The sequence below is a fragment of the Anolis carolinensis genome, chromosome 1 (genome assembly GCF_035594765.1).
Source record: "Anolis carolinensis isolate JA03-04 chromosome 1, rAnoCar3.1.pri, whole genome shotgun sequence".
NCBI classification, from domain to species: Eukaryota; Metazoa; Chordata; class Lepidosauria; order Squamata; family Dactyloidae; genus Anolis; species Anolis carolinensis.
The window spans coordinates 328991743-329010622 of record NC_085841.1 but is presented as its reverse complement, the minus strand read 5'-3'; the positions used below and the strand labels follow the sequence as shown (position 1 = coordinate 329010622).

General features: G+C 40.3%; 1 protein-coding gene across 3 annotated transcripts; it reads right to left on the bottom strand.

The window, feature by feature from the left end:
* Positions 1–2063: 2063 nt before the first annotated feature.
* Positions 2064–18415, bottom strand: vrtn (vertebrae development associated). Of its 3 annotated transcripts, none has more exons than XM_008124831.3 (2): positions 18086–18415; positions 2064–9688 (listed from the first exon to the last, which is right to left on the bottom strand). In XM_008124831.3, the coding sequence occupies exons 1-2, from the start codon at positions 18325–18327 to the stop codon at positions 7645–7647; spliced, it is 2286 nt and encodes a 761-aa protein (XP_008123038.1). In that variant the 5' UTR covers positions 18328–18415; the 3' UTR covers positions 2064–7644. The 3 variants fall into 3 exon arrangements, with proteins under 3 accessions (XP_008123038.1, XP_008123080.1, XP_003214498.1); XM_008124873.3 differs by lacking the exon at positions 18086–18415 and adding an exon at positions 14910–15016; XM_003214450.4 differs by lacking the exon at positions 18086–18415 and adding an exon at positions 14037–14282.
* Between the last annotated feature and the right edge of the window lie 465 nt (positions 18416–18880).

Genomic DNA, 18880 nt, shown 5'->3' with positions numbered 1-18880 from the left:
CACTGAAACTTTATCACCAATCCTTGTTTCCACAACAAGCCAATTTTTTCAAAATCCAGTTATCACAGGGACAGAAAGTGAAGTGAAATCTTCTGAACAGGAGCCCTTCCTTATGCTTTCCAAAGCATGCATGTGTGTATATGTATGTGTGTAGAGTTACACTTAAAAATGTACCTGTTCTGACACATACAAATTAAACTTAAGAACAAGCTTTACAGAACCTATCTTGTTCGTAACTTGGGGACTACCTGTAATATAATTGGCTGGATATTGCCATTTTTATGAAATATCGTCCGAAGGCATAATGCCATTTATCATGCAGCCCTCTAATCCTGCAAGAAAACTCCATTTTCCTAACTATACCCCAACCCCTTCTTCCATGCTTACAGTAAGCTAGGATAAATATGTGCAAAAGACAATGAAGCAGGCAGCAGCAGAGAATACGTTTCATTTAGTAGACTGATAGAAAGAAGCCTCGGAAAAATCCCATCATGGCTTTCCTGATTCCACATTGGTTTTACAGTGTGACCCTGACCAGTCTCCATTCCCTTTTGTTAAAAAAATTGAAGTATGTTGCCCTATCTCAGGAGATAGTTGAAAACAAGGGCATCTATGATGACAAAACATTGTTAAAACCTATCTACCCAAGCCTCCCTTATCAATTGGAAACAAAGAGACAAAGTCCAAATCGACAAAAGATCTTTTAAACGCAACATTACTAAGCAGTGCAGTATTGAGAAATAAATCCCATTTAATTAAATAGAGCTTACTTCTGAGGTTGCACTTTTAGGAAATCATTACAGTAAAGGAACAGAGATCCTTTGTGAATGAAACACAGGACAAAGTTATCTTCTGAAGCGAACTAAATCTAGCTAGTACCATGATGGGATATGGCTTGAAAACTCCAGATATGCACTTTAAATTTCATGATGGAAAAAGGAAGAATGCATCAGTCAAATATGAGTGCCAAGGAGTAAGAGAATATTATTGACAAGAGTGGTAAGAAATTCTGGGGCATATGTGGGAATACTACAGAATACATTTGATAGCCATGCAACATCTGCCAAATTGATTCAGATTTTTTAAATTAAACTGCACATACACACTAGCTGCCAGCCAAGATTTTAAATAATTATTCTCAATGGAATTTCATCTAACTTCCTCTGAATAGAAGAGGAGGATATGGAGATAGGTAGCAAACAAGCCATTACACCTCTGGATTTTTAGTGTGCCATGTAAGTGGTTGACACCAACAAATCTCCGAGGACCTTTTGCCACAATGTTTCTGGCATGCTAAGATATATGCTACCTGGAAACATGCTTCTACAAGTGCTAGCTTGAACTGATTGGAGCAGTTCAATAGCATATGAAGAGACACAATTTGCGGAGTCCTGATTTGGGCCATGCCTGACTCTCAACCACAATATATTTTGAAACAGGCTAGATCAAGCCAGAGTGATCCATCAAGCTGCAAGCTGCAGAAAAGGCCACACCATTCAGTGTCAATCTGTCTCTCTCATCTCAAGGTAACATAGTCAATTGCATACTTTTGTTAAGTGGTAAGGAGTATTTTGCCACATGTCAGGAACAGATGTGCGGAGGAAATGGCAATCTTCTATCTCTATTCATGAACAAGTACTGAAGCAATGCAATGGTTATTCCACTGGGAATAAGTGACACTACACTTCATACCACCATGTTCTCTATTTCATTATGTGCAATGTGTGCCTTCAAGTCACCGGTCAACTTATTATGACCCCATGGATTTCATGGGGTTTTCTTAGGCAAGAAATGTTCTGAGGTGGTTTGCCATATAGCACCTGGTATTCATTGGTAGTTTTCCAGCCAAGTACCAAACAGGGCTTACCCTGCTTAGCTTCCAAGATCAGAAAGGAATATTTAAACCTTATTGCCCTACAGCATATATCTAAGCATTCACTTTCTTGCCCCAATCTCTGATATGCACAAGGCTTTGATGACACACCAAGCTATATTCGTATTTTACATATTAGCACATTACTGGAACAAACGTTACTCTGATTTAAAGTACCACAACTGCTGTGTAAAGTGTGGGTCACATACTCAATGACTTTATTTTTAAAGATATGGATAACTTCAAAACATGCATTAGAACCTCTGCTTCCCAAAAAAAAAATACACCAAACCATGAAAAGTGGTCAGAGATGACACATTTCCCCAGGAAAATTGATTCATGAATCATGCCTTCCACATTAAATGTGCATGCACGCATGTCTTCAACAAGTAATCTTTTGAAAAGGGGTTGGGTTCATATGGATACGGGTGGTAAGGAAGTCACCCTTTCTTTCCCCTCTTTGCATCCAACTGAAATAAAATACAGAAATAGCATCCAGTTCATTTGGGAGTCCAGATGTAAGTATTAGAGCAGCTGTTCTGGTGCCACAGAAAGCAGATGAACTTAAAGCACCTCCGGCACAGAGTTTACAGACATGGATAATCATTCTGAAGTAATTACCCGCTTGCTGCCCCAAAGGATTTTCACCTGTGAGAAGTCACTGGGAGCTAATTACTCCAATTACTCCCTTGAAGCAGCCAGCCTCCGAGCGGCTAGAGCAAGCAACCTTCCTCCCAGCCTGGTAGGCTGCTCCTTCCCATTAGAGCCCAGACCTCTGCCCATTTACTGAGTATTACTACACAGCCTTTCACTCCAGCCACATTGTACCACAATCCCAAGCCTTGAATTACTCGCCAGCCATGATTTTGCATTCTCCTCCTACTTCTTTGTTATACTTCTGCTCTCCTCTCTGCATAGAAAAGAAAAAGAAATGAAAACATGCAAGCTACACTCAACCAGTCTCAGCACAAGCAGTTAGAAAAATGAACTCATGCTGTTTGGACAGAGGGATGAAAAAGAAAAACAAGTCAATATTGCTGTGCTGAAGAGGCAATGAGGCATATCTGCCAGGGACACAGTGGCATAGAAAGATATAGCCAAACTACTGCTAGAAAGACTGCATGAGCCTTCACATAATTATTTTGTGTGTTACCTCAATTGCACTCATAATGGCATCTAGGAGATGTGGGGTTATTTTTATCCCATTTTGGATTGTCTGTGGGCCATTTTAGATTCAGAAGAGGCCTGTTTTAAAGCAAAAGGGGAACTGGAACTGTCCCCAGATGATCTCCTATTTACCAAAGGCCTCTCCTGGCTCAAAAAATGCTCTGGGGGGCAAATGTGAGGGACTACAGCCCTTCACGGTCTCCTAGGAGGCTAATGCCCTACCCTCCAATATTTGCTGACCTATGTTCAAACCTGGCTGAAATCTGTCGCTCTGACTTACTTCCCTCCCAACAAGCCAAAGATAAACCCTGGATCCTTTATCATGTGCTTTAGGGGAGGGAGCTAGTGTGCCAGCTTCTGCTGTTTGGGTATCATGAAAAACAATTAGGCATCCAAAGCCAACTAACTTCAATTACTTTTACCCTTCCCCATGTTTGCAAGCAGGTTTTTACTTTGAAGTTTTGCAAATAGCAGTCCTGAATTTCTACTAGTCTTCCAAGGTGTCCAGACTATTATTATCACTTCAGTTAGAAATCTTTGGAGAATTTTAAGAAAAGGTTTTACTTTCAAGATTTTGAGTAACTATACATCTTTGTCATAATAATCATTTTGTTAATAAGCAAATTGTATGTTTTTTTAATTGTTCCCACAATAGGTGATATTTTCATACAGTATTTTCTTAAAGATTACTCCTAAAAATGAAAATTTTTGAACTTTTGAAACAAATAGTATAAAGAATTTACAGCATGGTCCTTTGCATATTCACGCAAGGGCATATCCTCCACCCTGCCTTTGACACATCTTACTCCTTAGGAAATGTGTTCAAAATAGCAACTTCAGTCGCCTTGGGAGTCTTGGAGTGATTAAAGATTTCCAAGGCTGTGGCATTCTTACATCCTCCCAACCTCTATACACTCAAATTAACTATAATAGGTATCCTGCCCACCACAATCTCCCTACAGAGTTGATTATTATGGAGACAGACAAATACAAATCCTGTCATTTAGCACGCACACACAAAAATCCTTCTGTTCTTTCTTCCCCTGCCTGAAATAGCACAGTTTTCTTCCAGCAGTATGACAATACCCCAGCAGTAAGTATTAGGAACATAGTCAAGTAAAAGAAACAGCAATTGGAGACATTAGAAAGTCAAATAAAGTTAGACTAGATGCAACAAAGCTGCACAAAATTAGGAACTGCCAAATTCTGGTTTTCCTTACAGTGCCAGTGCCTTTCCTAACTTTCATATCCTATACAATTCAAATTAATATTGCAACACATCCAAAAAATAACTACAGGGTAAGGAATTAACTGCAAACTTCACCTCCCTTCCCGGAAAAAAATCACTTTAATAAAACAACCAGATAATGTTTCGTGAAAATATTTTTCTTTGTTGTATATGTGCAATGCATGTGAATGTAGAAGTCAGTACCCAGCCTCAAGACTATTATTAGGCAGCCCAGTGGTCATCTCTGGATGCAAATGCTAGGAGGCAAAATCAAAGTACTGAATCTGAGAGCTGTGTGCCACACAATCTGCCTGTGCCTCATAAATTGGCCTGCTTCTGAAAGTGCAGTGGAAGATATTGCCCATCACTAGAGCTGAAGATTCATCAGCTGAAGTCCAGTTGGCTTTTATGCATAGAAAGGAAAGAGATACAATTTTTCTTCACCTGCATGTCTTAGATCAATCCTACCCGTCTTTAAAGTGAGCACTCCTTTAGAAAACCCACAGCATTATGTTTCTAAACTCAAGCTGCAGCAGATGGAACCTGAGGCTTGGGAATAATTGTACTGTACCTTGAACACACACAGAGTTTGACAGCTATCAAGGGACTGCCAGTCAAAACCTTGTCCCTACTACCATTTAAACAGAGCTGCTATATATTCCAGATTTGCATGAATGCACCCCAAACTATGGAAATATTTGAGCAAGAATAATTGAGAGAATGGATTTTTGTGCCAAGTAAGAAGTAAATAAGGACTGATGAGTTCCAAGATGTTATTGAAAGTGGCTGGCCAATGCCCAGTGAAATTGCAGAAGCTACCGGGGAGTTGTGACAGATATCTAGTGGTCAGACTGGATTTCAAATACTGTTGTCTCTTTCTGATACCCAGCTAGAGGGTAAGCCATGAAATAATTAAAATGTGCAACTTATGTTCACGTGTTTTCCTTTTTCCTGAGAAACAGAATAATTTCAGGAGATCATAGAACTGAGCTACAATATAAGGCAGACTTACCTGCAAGTAAAGCCCAACACAGGAAACTTTGCTTCAGCTGCATGTTTTTTTCTTGGTGCAAAAAAAATAGGTTGTGTAAACACAGTAGAAAAGGCTCTGAACACTCCTATTTTGTTGACTCCAATCCAACCAAGGCTGACAAGCTATCTTTAATTCCCCTTGTGTGACCTTTTGATGTCCAACCCCTTTTGATTATCTGTCACCATCACAAAGTTTAGAAAAACTAGCAGAGAGCAACACGGGCGACAGATCAGGAATGAAGGCAGGCCACTCTGGAAATTCTTTTTGATTTCTCTGCCCACACTCCTTAGCTGTGAACCCTAGTATATAACAATGTGCATAGATGACATGTTAGAGAAACACACATCTCATTTTCCATTAGCCGAATTGCGGGGCTTATTATGAGAAGCCATCTATGTGGGTTGCATGCAATACAGTGGACCTCTGTGGCACTATTCTCCATTGATGATATGAAGTAAGAAGGACTAATGGATTGTAGAGAATGAAGTATACTTAAGAGCATTTCCTTTCAAAATAGACGTTGCCACCTGGAAATGGCCTGAGGACACAAAGCACCATTCTCTTATCAAATATATTACCTGAGATGAGGAGACAGACAGGAGGAGAATTATGGAGATTGAAAACAACATACTTAAAAGTCAGTGACAACCATCTTCGAATTCCGCATTACAAGAGTGCCACCTGCTGGGTCTGAACAAGTTCTGCTTGAAAATACTCTCGGTTGCTATCGACTTAAAAAAAAATCAATAACTAGAAACTCTCTTATAGATAGTAACTCACTCTGAAGGAAACTCAAACCAATTATGTCTCTTTCGTGAACAGGCACTTATTAATGTTGAGTATCTAGAGTGGAACCTTATATGCCAAATGAATATGTTAAAGCATTCTCAGATTTTCGGTCAGTTTTCCCTGACCTCCTCAAGCAGTCACCATACCGGAATATAAAGAGCTACAGAGGGATTAGGTACACATGTATACAAATACACAGCTACTTAAAGAAACACACAACAAACATTCTACATGGAGTATGTGTGGTGTTGCCAGCAAAGGTATGTTCAGATGTGAATAATCTCAAGGGACCATTGACAGGAACTTTGTATGTGGCTCACGTCGCCATGAGAGAGTGCTCAACACAGAAGAACTGAAAAGGTTAAAAAAGGGGGCACTCATTTCTGGGATGTGCAACCTTTATCTGGGTATTGTAATCACAATAACATTACATTGATGTTTCCCACAGTAAATGAGTATGAATTCACATCAAGGCCGTCCCTATTAATCTATATCAGCCTTCCGCCATCTAGATTTGTTAAGACTACAGCTGATAGCATGCATGGTCATCTTGCTAAGAATTATAGGAAAAGTAATCTAAAAAACAATGTAACAGGAAGATAAAAGGTTGGCACAAGCCAAAGACTGGAATGTGCCAGAGATATCTTCCAAACTGAGTTGTCCCAGCTGTTATCTCCATTAAGTCTCAACCAGAATCTAAAGCAAGCCTGGGCAAACTTTGGCTCTTCGGGTGTTTTGGACTTTAACTCCCACAATTCCTAACAGCCAGCTGTTAGGAAGTTGAAGTCCAAAACACTTGGAGCCCCGAAATTTGCCCATGCCTGGTATACTGCAAATAAAAAGGAAAATACCCAACTCAAGCTGGTCACAAGACTACATTGCCCATCATATCAATAATAATGCACAGGTCCTTCAGTACTTTCTGAAAGTGACAGTAAAGCAGCTCTGTATCTCTTTCCCCCAAAACTAGTCTGTTCACAATCTCAAAACCGAAACCTAACTCTACACATTTACCTTATTACTACACTTAGACAGTATAACTTCAATTACTGAGGACGTAATGGTTTTTTGCTTGCACTCATGTATATATATACATGTAGATTGGATAGCAACACTGTAACACACATTATGTGCAGCGGAACTGGTGAAGCCAGCAATTTATCTAGAGAACAGGGTAAACATATGGACCTAAAACCCAAAGGACCATGGATCACAATTACATATGAAAAATAATGACATATTTCAAAGTCAAAGAAATGTAGTGAACCCCAGAGAAACGTAAGAGTTTCTCTTTTGCTTTACCACCACCAATAGTTTACTGGCCTATTCACTAAAAAAAAAGAAAAAGAAAAAGTGGGGAAACTAAATGTGGCCCAGTACAAAAACAATGTCTTTTGCTTAAAGTCCTTTCCACCTTTTTTCACACATCTAATGGCTGAGGCTTTGCACAGTCAGAGTCCAAGTTTAGAAACAAGGAAAGAAATACAACAAAACTAAAAAATGCTTGCAGAGGTTGCATATCATAGTGGTAAGATGACAGCACTTTCTGGGCCTCTAGGAATCCACGAGAGTCAATCCATCATGCAGTGCACGTTTCCACATATAGTAAGTAGAGCGTGCCGTTAGGGGGAAGCGGGCTCTGAACTCCTTGTAAGTTGGGAAGGTTTTTGACTCAAAGCGTTGCTGGAGAAACAGCTTGGCCTGGGCCTTGAACTGAGCTGTGGCAATCACATCCATCACAAACATGTCATCATTGCTGACTTGCTGCGCCATTTGATAACCTGGTTTCATCGCACTATGGGGTTGAGCCATTTGCTTATCCACTGGAGCTGGTACAGTTTCCTTTTGCTGTGGTGAATGGAATTCAAACTGTGTCTTCTCACGGGTCTCAGCAGTAGCCTGTTCAAAGTTTTTGGAGGCCCCATTTGGTAAAAGGGAATGCTTTTTGGTCGGGCTGCTGATTTTCTTTCTCCAGAACCAATAGGCTGTAGAAGAGACACCTGGATGGCGAAGGCGGAACTTGCAGAAGGGCATTTTCCATTGGCAGACATGTTTTTTGGCTAAGTCACGAAGTTGCTTTTGCCAGCTGTACAGAGATGGCTTGATTTGAACTTGAATTTCAGGCTCTGGGTGATATCCATTAACCATCTTCCCAACAGGAGAATTTCCTGGTTTAAGTGGCAGGTGTGGCTTCTTTTTCATAAGAGGTATCTGACTAACACAAAGAGGTTGAGGAGGCTTGATATTTGGGTTCTTCATGGCTTTTCTCCTCCAGTTATAGTAGGTAGATCTGGAGATGCCCGGAAAACTCCGCTTGAAGCTCCTGTAGGGTACAAGAGTATTCATGGAAATTGAATTTTCTAAGTAAGACTTGGCTCCTTGCATGGAGGTCCCATTTTGATTCAGGAGAGGGCCTACAGATACCAGGCTTCCACCAGGTTTTGTAATATTGCCATCTGTGCCAGCACAGACCTTCTCTGGTTTGTACACCTGGGGATCCTTTGACACTACACCTTCAGCAGGAGAAGAAGCATTACCATTCAGCATGCTTTGCATTTCATGCTTCCAGGCATAGTAAGTGGAGCGAGAGATTTCTGGAAACATTTTCCGGAAATGCTGAAGTGGGACTATATTTCCCTCCTGAAAGCAGGATTGCAAGAAGTGTTTGGCTGCAAACCTGGCAGCTGCTTTCTGTCTGTGCTCTCGGGACTGGCGCTTCCACCGATAGAAAGTACTTTTGGTAATGCTGTATCTTTCACGTAGGTCAGAATAAGTCACCTGAGGATCCTTGTTTAACAACTCCAGCGTCTTCACTGGCTGCACTTGAGGTTCAGGAGGAGGATTGTTAGGCTCCAGTTCTTCTATTTCTTCCAGCCCCACAATAGGCACGAAACACTGAGCCTTGAAAACCTGACTGGAGAGCTGTTGCCCTGACCACATGATGTGAAGTGTGGAGACTTGCATGCTACATGTTCTGGGTCGGATCAATCGGTTGAAGTATGGTCGAATCTTGAGATTGCTCATTGGGTAGATGGAATAGATGTTACACTTCACCACAGAAGCGAGGGCATAGACATGCCACATATTAGCATAGGTCCCAGGGAAGCAGGTGGCTTTGATGTCAGCATCAAAAATAGCCTCCAGGACAGCCAAGGGTAAGTTAGTCATCTCAGGTGATTCCTCAGTGCAAAGCGAATAGCGAGCAGCCTGGAGCATCACTTTAGAGTCAATCATGCCTTTTAAGTAGTATTGCTTGTGAAGTAACATTTCCACTGCTGTGCGTACTTGCAACTCCAAACTTAGACTGGTATTTCCCCACAAAAGCATGCTGGCAGCCTCAAACAGGTGATTCCCTTCACCTTTGCAAATCAAAGGCAACATACGGCGAGGGGCATCTTCTGGATACAGACTTTTAGCAACCCGGTCAATTTCTAGCTCTTGCTCAACCTGTCTTCCACAGTAGTTAGGTAAGGAGAAAGAGGACAAGGTTCTCTCAGCCTCCAAGGCCGCACTGGTTAGTCCATCTAGCCCAAAGCATTCAGTAGCATCCTGTAACTCCTGAAGCACACACTGCACTAGCTGGTGTCGCTGGATCATCCTGAAATACAGAGAATTCAATGAAAATGAAAACGTTACAAGTTTAGCTTAACTCAGACCTTGCTTACACACCCTTAATAACATGACACTATTCAGCCGCTCTATCAAAGCAGACTCAAAACAATACCTGCAACCAAACATGGACTAAGATGCCTGTATGCTTGATTTTCTGAAAATCAGTCACTTCATCTCCTAAAATTCTCTGACCATGTAAAGTTCATCAGTACAATTATGTCAATTTTATTTAAAAGTCTGCTCGACTGAAACTCATTAGAACTTATTCTTAAATAAGAATATTTCAACAATAATCCCATTAAAAATAATGGATGTAAACATATTTAATTGGACACAGGGTTACAACCCTTGTCTATGTGTTATATCTAATTTATGGGCCAGTCATTCCCTCCTTGTTAAGCATACCAATATCTGATAATCTCACATTTGTAATCTGTTCTGGATTATACTACAGTACTTATTTTAACTCCCCAAGTAGATAAGATAGTAGCTCACACTTTTGCTATTAAATATAAGCTTTAACATTTTGAGAACTTGGAAAGCAGAAATGTGACACAGCCAGTCTGACTGATGGTTAAAGAATTCTAGGAGCTGAAGTACAAAAGATCTGAAAGGTGGTAATTCTAGAATCATTGATCTAAAAATAAGAGGATGGAAATGGAATAGCTCTCCAAAAGGCATCAGATTCCTAGCTGATCTTGGAAGCTAAGCAGGATCAGATCTGGTTAATACTTGGATGGGACACCAACTGCTGTAGGCTATATTTCAGAGGAACTGACAAAACATTTTTCAACATAGTCTGATTTGTCTAGTACTTCCTAACACCTATAATTATTAATTTTAAGAATAATTTAAAATTTCATTAAAACTTCCCTTTCTTACTGAATTCAGAAAGGTAGTACTTCCATTTTACAGATTAGGAAATAAAATCAATACATATGAGCTTATTCATGTTTTTATTGTTAACACTATAAAGCTGGCTTCAACCTTTTGGTAACCCTACAAATGTGAAAACTCCAGGACATCGTGGTATCAATACGATGGACTTTATCCACCTGTAATGCAATCTTTCTTTTTACCTACTACCATTGATCTTTCTAATGAGTTGAGCTGTCTCATGATAAGCCCAAAGTGCAATAGCCTCAGTGTAGTTGTTTTAGCTTCTAGGGAAAAGTGCAAGTTTGATTTTCCCTTTTGAGGGAGGAGGTCTTTTTGCCAGTACATGGTGTATACAGAGTTCTTCTTCAACATCTAATGTGCAACAGGAAGTTACTGCCAGTTGTAAGAGAAATAAGATTGAACACTGTGAAAGCCACCTACTGTATGGCTATCAGCCTCATCCCAGTAGACTTAAATCAAGGAAGTTTCATGAGAACCACCACTCCTCTTAATGTGCCTTCAGCAACAGCAAGAATATCCCTGTCGGCAGCAAAATCAGGCAATTCCAACTGGAAGGCCCCTCACAAGGGTCTTCCTCCAAGAACAAACCAAGAATGGGACACTTGGAAGTCCCTGAACAGGATGAGAACCACTGCCTTATATATAGGCATTATTTCAGATTAAAGAAAGCATTGCTAAAATAGATACTGTATATACAGTAAACTCTCAGTTAACTGGCACCTATGGGAATAGGTAGGTGCCAAATAAATTTAGTTCTGGTAGTTTGAGAGTTACTATTATAAATAGGCCTAATACTATACCCCATGCTGGTATATTAAAATTTTGTATTGACTTGAAATTAATGTTGAAATCAAGTAATTAAAAGCTAAACATTTCCACTAAAAATTGGTTTCGTTTTTATTTAAAGTATTATTTCTTCGATATTTTTCTGGTTGCTTCAGAGTTCCCATTGCTTGAGTTCTGGATAACTGAGAGCTGTGTGTATGAAATTTACTCTGTGGTTCTAACCCTGGTCCTCAAGGCATTTTGGACTTCTGATCCCAAAATCCTTGACCACTGGCCAAGCTAGCAAAGGCTTGTGGAAATTAAAAACCCTGGTGGCACAGCACGTTAAAACTCTGAGGTGCTGAACTTGCTAACCAAAAGGTCAGTGGTTCAAATCCAGAGAATGGGGTGAGCTCCCGCTGTTAGCCTTAGCTTCTGCCAACCTAGCAGTTTGAAAACATGCAAATGTGAGTAAATCAATCGGTATCGCTTTGGTGAGAAGGTAACAATGCTCCATGCAGTCACGCCAGCAACATGCCCTTGGGGGCATCTACGGACAACGCTGGCTCTTTGGCTTAGAAATTGAGATGAGCACCAACCCCCAGAGTTGGACACGACTAACTTAATGTCAAGGGAAAACCTTTACCTTTTACAGGATTTGAGTTTGAGAACCAATAGCAACTGAAACCAATACATCAAAAATATATCACTAATATAATTCAATGAAGCTGTTTAGAAGTAGAATCAGCAACAAATATTGCCCTTTCCCATCCCCTGCTAAAAGTGTTTCTATTCAGGGTTTCAGCCCAATATTCCCTCCAAGCAGGGCAGCCTCCAACACATATACTATTTCCTTTCCTTAAGACATATCCTTCACCTTATGGCAACTGATAACGTTCAGTCCAGTGATTCGAGATTTCTTCAACCATTTATGCACTTCTGAAAACCTCCCCAATGATAATGATATTTTTCTTCTGTTTCTCAAGAGGCACATCTACACAAACCACTTAAGTCAGTTTCAATACTGAAGAAAGTTGTTTTGCTATGCAGATGATTATATAGGAATCTTGGAACCAGTTTGAAGCCCAAATGGTAATTACACAAACCACAGAGGATTGGTGTGCATTGAGGGATTTCTTCCATTGCCTAACCAATGCAGATTGAAGCTAGCTTCAAACTGCATTATATGTTCAGTGTAGATGGGGCCCATGGCTGCCAACTGGCTAAAATTCTAACACTATCCACCATCAAAATTGGGTCATAGAGTTAGAAATTGCTATTATGAATACTTTTTTAAAAAAAGCTCTAGACAAATCTCTAGACAAATCTAAAAATGCTGAAAGACACAGCTAACATTACGCAGATGTATTTTTCTAAATACAGCAGTTTTTGCTATCTGGCCTTGGCAATGGTGCACAGCCCTGAATAGGCTGCACTTGGCCTGTTTTGTTAATGCAAGACTCTTCAGAGACATCTTCTGGTTGATGAGTAGAAAAACGTGACTGGCCTTTAGTGAGTGAGAAATGCACTATGAATTATAAAATAGTCTAAAGCAAATGTTAATAAATACATCAAGATTAGTGCAGTTGGCATCACAAAAGTCTGGGGGAGAACTTGAGAGTACACCTTCTAAACAAAGAATAAAGTGATAGTATTATATTATAAACCCACACCTAAATTCTATAGACAGTTGGTTGTCATGGATTGGATCCTGTTCTTGGGTAGCATCTCGGCGCAGTGAGTTAAACCCTTGTGCCGGCAGAACTGCTGACCTGAGGTTTGCCGGTTTGAATCCAAACTAGGGAGAGCATGGATGAGTTCCTTCTATCAACTCCAGCTCCATGCCGGGACATGAAAGAAGCCTCCCACAAGGATGGTAAAAACATCAAAACATCTGGGCATCCCGAACAACGTCTTTGCAGACAGCCAATTCTCACACCAAAAGCGACTTGCAATTTCTTCAGTTGCTCCTGACATGAAAAAATCTCTTCCCCAACCAGGACAACTTCCTAAATGGGCCTGGTTTTACTCTGGGAATACTCAACAATAATAATCAGAAAAGACCTGAAACTCGGTAGTGGGATGGGGCTGAGTTAGGCACGAGGATCCACCATACTGTACTTTTCAATCCATGTTGCTAAAAAGAAAAGAAATACAAGTTGAGTATCCCTTATGCAAAATCCTCCAAAAGTGTCCACGTGGGTAGCTGAGATAGGAACATCTTTGTTTTTGAAGGTTCAATGTACACAAACAGGATTTTATGTACAAAGTTATTTTAGAAATACTGTGTGTCCATATCTTATCATTTACATTAATGCCAATATAGGTATTCCAAAATCCAGGGGGAAAATCTGAAATACTTATGGTGCCAACTGTTGAATAACAGCAACAAAAGATGCAGAGCCAATCTTAGGAAATGGGGCTACGAAGTGGAGAAGAGCAAACAACAGACCACTTACTACAGTGAAAGCTGAGCCCTGTCACATGCACAATGGAGGACCTTCTCACAGTGACACTAAGTAGCCAGCTTCTGGTCAAAGGAAATTTAGTATAATGCCAAGTTTTTAACTTTGTGTTTTTAAATACATTATAACTATATCCTCAATTCGCTTCTGACACAATAAATAAATAAGCAACAAAACAACTAGACACACAAAGCATGCTCATACCTCCCAATAGCGGAACATAAGATCCATTTATCAGACCCCTTTCAGCATGAATGGTACTTCAAGTACCAAGAAACTTTTCTCTCTTTCAGGAAAAAATAGGACTCAAATGTGTATAGTTTAGCCTTAACAATTCAGCCAAGGTGTCATTTAGGAAGAGGAAGGTCAATCTCTCCGCCTTTTGTAATTCAAACCACCTGTCATTCTCAAAGAATGCTGCTGGCTAAATCACTAGTTTGTTAATTCACACATAAACTATTATACACAAATTAAAAGAACCCTGGAATAAGTATGTCTACTAAAGGAATGAATCCTCTTCCTAAATTAAAAAAAATACTGCTTGACTTGTGTTCACCAATCAAGTATTATACAGAGAACAAACATTTACTCGACTGCAGACAACTATGCTATAAAACCATAATGTCTGAAGGACTGAGCGGCTTGTTGAGTACTTAACACAATGACCTTAATCTTATTTTTCTTTTGAGTAATTTCCATAAAGATAGCTTCTTAGTCAGCTGCAAAGCACAGCAATCTTGTGGTAGCTTAAAGGAAATTGAAAGCTTATGATACAAACTATTAGTTTAAGAGCTGTGTTGGATAATTTGATATGCTTTAAAAATAAATTTGCAACTGTTGCTTGATATTCTTAGTCCAACATAAACACCAAGGAGAAGCAGAGCTTTCTGTAACCACCACACATTTGTAGGAAGTATTTTATTGGAAATTATAGGCACTGAATTAATTATAGGATGAAGTTAAGACATTCCCTAAATATGATTATTATTAATAGTTAATGATGGAAGCATCTTTTGAGTCAGTCTGAATCTGAACTCTGTACCTAGCCAATAAAAAGGAAAGGATAAAGTGGCTTACATTTTACCAGGTTCCAGGATTCCTGAAAACATTAGATATTGCTTGTGGATCTGAACACAGAATAGCTATGTTAAATCTGTTAACAGCTGTAAGAGATGCCAGAATACACTCCTCATAAGTATGGAAACCAGTTGTTCAGTTTACACAAGAAATAAAATAAGCTCAAAACAACAAATCCTAATGCTCCAATAAACCAAATACTTTGATAAGAATTCCTCATTCTTAAGAATATCAATTTATTCTATCCCAGACAGTTGAATACGAACTTTACAAGTTGAGTATCCCTTATCTGAAATGCTTGGGGCCAGAAAAGTTTTGGTTTTCAGGTTAGGAATACCTGCATTTGCATATACATACATAATCTTGGAGGTGGCACCCAAGTCTTCATATGGAATTCATTAAAAGTTTCCTATATATTTAAAACACATAAGCTATGGACATTTTTATGTATAATATTTTAATAACTATGTGTGCTGCAGGGTTTGGAAGAAGGCCAAAAGTACTGTTGTTGTGTGCTTTCAGATTATTTCAGACATCAGGCAGCCCTATTAGGATTTTTCAGAGAGGTGTTGTAGAAGGCTTTCATGACCAGAATCACTGGGTTGCTGTGAATTTTCCAAGCTGTATGGCCATGTTCCAGAAACATTCTCTTCTGACATTTTGCCCACATCTATGACAGGCACTCTCAGAGGTTATGAGGTTTGTTGGAAACTAAGCAAGTGAGGTTTATATATCTGTGGAAGGTCCAAGGTGGGAGAAAGAAGTCTTGTCTCTTAGAAAAAAGTGCAAATGTTGCAATTAATCATCTTGATTAGCACTTAAAAGCCTTATAGCTTCAAGCCTGGCTGATTCCTGCATGGGGGAATCCTTTGTTGAGAGGTGTTAACTGGCCCTGATTGTTTCATGTCTGGAATTCCCCAGTTTTCAGAGTTTTGTTCTTTATTTACTGTCCTGATTTTTTTATAATAATAATAATAATAATAATTTTATTTTTATATCCCGCCTCCATCTCCCTGAAGGGACTCGGGGAGGCTCACATGGGGACAAGCCCAGCATAAACACAGGTTAAAACACAATACATGAATTAAAACAGTATAAGAAAAAAACTATAAAGGAGCATAAAACACATCAGTTACTTTAAAACCTGGGCATAAAATACTGTGTGTGCAAAGGGTGAAATTCTGCAGGACTCTGAGTAGGGCTTGTAGTAGTGTAAAAATGGTCAAGGAAAGGGAGGAGGGACAGTCTCATTAAAACACTGACAACCTATAAGGATGAGGAGCAGTGGTAAAGTGCAATGAGAAATTGTAAACAAGTTGGGTATCTGGCAGGACTATTCACTCAAAAGAGTTGAAAATTTTTTTTAATACTGTTAGCCAGATATATCTGTGATTTCACAGATATATAAACCTCACATGCTTAGTTTCCAACAAACCTCCCAACCTCTGAGGATGCCTGCCATAGAAGTGGGCAAAAGAAACGTCAGGAGAGAATGCTTCTGGAATATGGCCCTACAGTCCAGAAAACTCAAAAGCAACTCATTTTTAGAGAGGGTTTGCTTTTGCCTTCCTTTGAGACAGGGAAGTCACTGGCCCAAGGTCACCCAATAGATTTCCATGGCAGAGTAGAGATTTGAACCCTGGTCCTGGGGTGCATTCATACTGTAGATTCAATGCAGTTTTGACATTACTTTAACTGTCATGGCTCAATGCCGTGGAGTCACAGAAATTGTAGTTTAACAATATATTTAGCTGTATGTTCCAAAAAGTGCCTCACCAAAGTACATTTCCAGAACCATGGCAGCTAAAGTGGTGTCAAACTAAATTAAATTGAGGGTAAATGCACCTCTGGTCCAACACTGACACTATTATCATACATGAAATCAAATGCATGAACCAAACACTGCAAAGTCCAGTGTCAAAAATCAGCAAAGATTGTCTCAAGAGCTGCCTGAGGACAAGTAGATGGCCTGGATCAGGTTTGGGTAAACCTTGGCCCTCCAGATGTTTTGGACTTCAACTCCCACCATTCCTGGCCTCAGGCCCCTTCCTTTTCCCCCTCAGCCGCTTCACCTGGAGTTGAAGTCCAAAACACCTGGAGGGCCAAGGTTTGCCCATGCCTGGCCTGGACAATAAATAAGGTGAACACGCATGTTAGCAGTCTCACCTCCAGCAAACACCAAAAACCCCTTCTACACAGCCATATCATCCAGATTATCAATGCAGATAATCCAAATTATTTTCTTAAAACCGGATTATAGGAGTCTACATTGCCATATAATCCGGTTCAAAGCAGATAATCTCCATTTTATATGGCAGTGTAGAAGGGGTCAAAGCCAGGTTGAGTCTTGGAAGTGAATGGCTCCAAATCAATGGTTTTCTGGGAGGCCAGGAACTTGAACAGCCCAACTTCATTACATTGCCCTAATATTAGGCGTCCCCTGCAGTGGTGTAACCCTTTTCCTTGGGATTTACAGTAAGGAGGAAACTCCAAAGAGGAATTTGCAAAAGGCGGAGTGGGAGGCGCAGAAAGAATGAGTTTCGGGAAGACTTGTTTCCACCCAAAAACACGTGGCTGGCTCAATGTTTGCTAAGAATTTGGCGGAATGAGGACAATCCTAAGATTTTAACACCAGAAGCCCGGCATCTAAAGTTTTCATTCAAAGTCTAAAACCAATTGGGGAAGAGTCGCAGCGAAATTCAGGAGACAAGAGCCTGCGAAATAGGCGCAAGAGGGCAACCAGAAGTCCCATCCAATTGCTCAGGAAACTCTCATGGAAACAAAGATGCAAGTGGAGGGAAATCGGAAACAAAAGAGGGCAAACATGAATATTTGTAGCACCCATACAGGAAGGAAACGTTTGGGTTAAGGCTTGTAACTATTCAACCCGTAATTCTTCCAAAGCCAGGAGTCTGAATGATCAGCGCAATAGACTTGACCTTAAATCTGCAGTAACTAACTACTCCTAGGAGCAATAAAACGCTTCATTGGAGGAAAAGTGTGGGTGGCATTGCAACCTTCGTTACCTAACCCCGTTCCTGCGAAGGTTTTCCAGCCTGTAACGTGGATTACCTTGGATCCAGTCCAGCCTAAGGGAGGGGGCAGGGGCTAAACCTGGGAATCCACATTCCCTCACCAAACCGGCTTGTAGGCTTTGGAAGTTCCTCCAAACTCACCTTTTAATTGTTGGTGCTAGTCCTAAACAGTGGCCTGCTCTTCTTTGGTCTCTCCTTGCAAGACTGCTTGCTGGACATTTAAATCCTGGAGCAGGAAGTGGAGGGGGCTCCACTTTCTCAGCTGGATGTCCCACATTCAGACTGGAACTGGTTTCAAATCTGGAGTGAACCAATTGGAGTGGCTGGCTGGTGTGTGAAAGGGTCTGGGCCCCTCCCCTGCCCCCTACCAGGAAATAGTCCATCCCCAAGTGCTCTGGGATCCCAAGATGAAAGGGCTGCAGATTCAAGAGGTCACTTCCAAAGTTGGAGTGATCAAGGCTGTTGTCCTAAGGCTCTCTTTGCCACAGGGCTTCTTAAAGAGACAAGCGCCTTACATACAGTGGTTAAGGAGTCTTACTACACAGTGGTTAAAGCGTCTTACTTACTTGAGAACACAGAAATGATGGACCACTCTAACAATCACCATGTCAGACTACACAGCAAAGCCATTGAAATCCACAAGCATGTGGACAATTTCAACAGAAAGGAGGAAACCATGAAAATGAACAAAATCTGGCTACCAATATATATATATATTTTAAAAAACTCTAAAATCAGGACAGTTAATAAAGAACAACACTCTGAAAATGGGAATTCCAGACATAAAACAATCAGGGCCAACTAACACCTCCAAACAAATGATTCCCCCAGGCAGTAATCAGCCAGGCTTTGAAGCTGCAAGGCTTTTCAATGCTAATCAAGGCGATCAATTGCAACATTCACACTGGCCTCCAACAGAAGTATTTTTCTCCCACC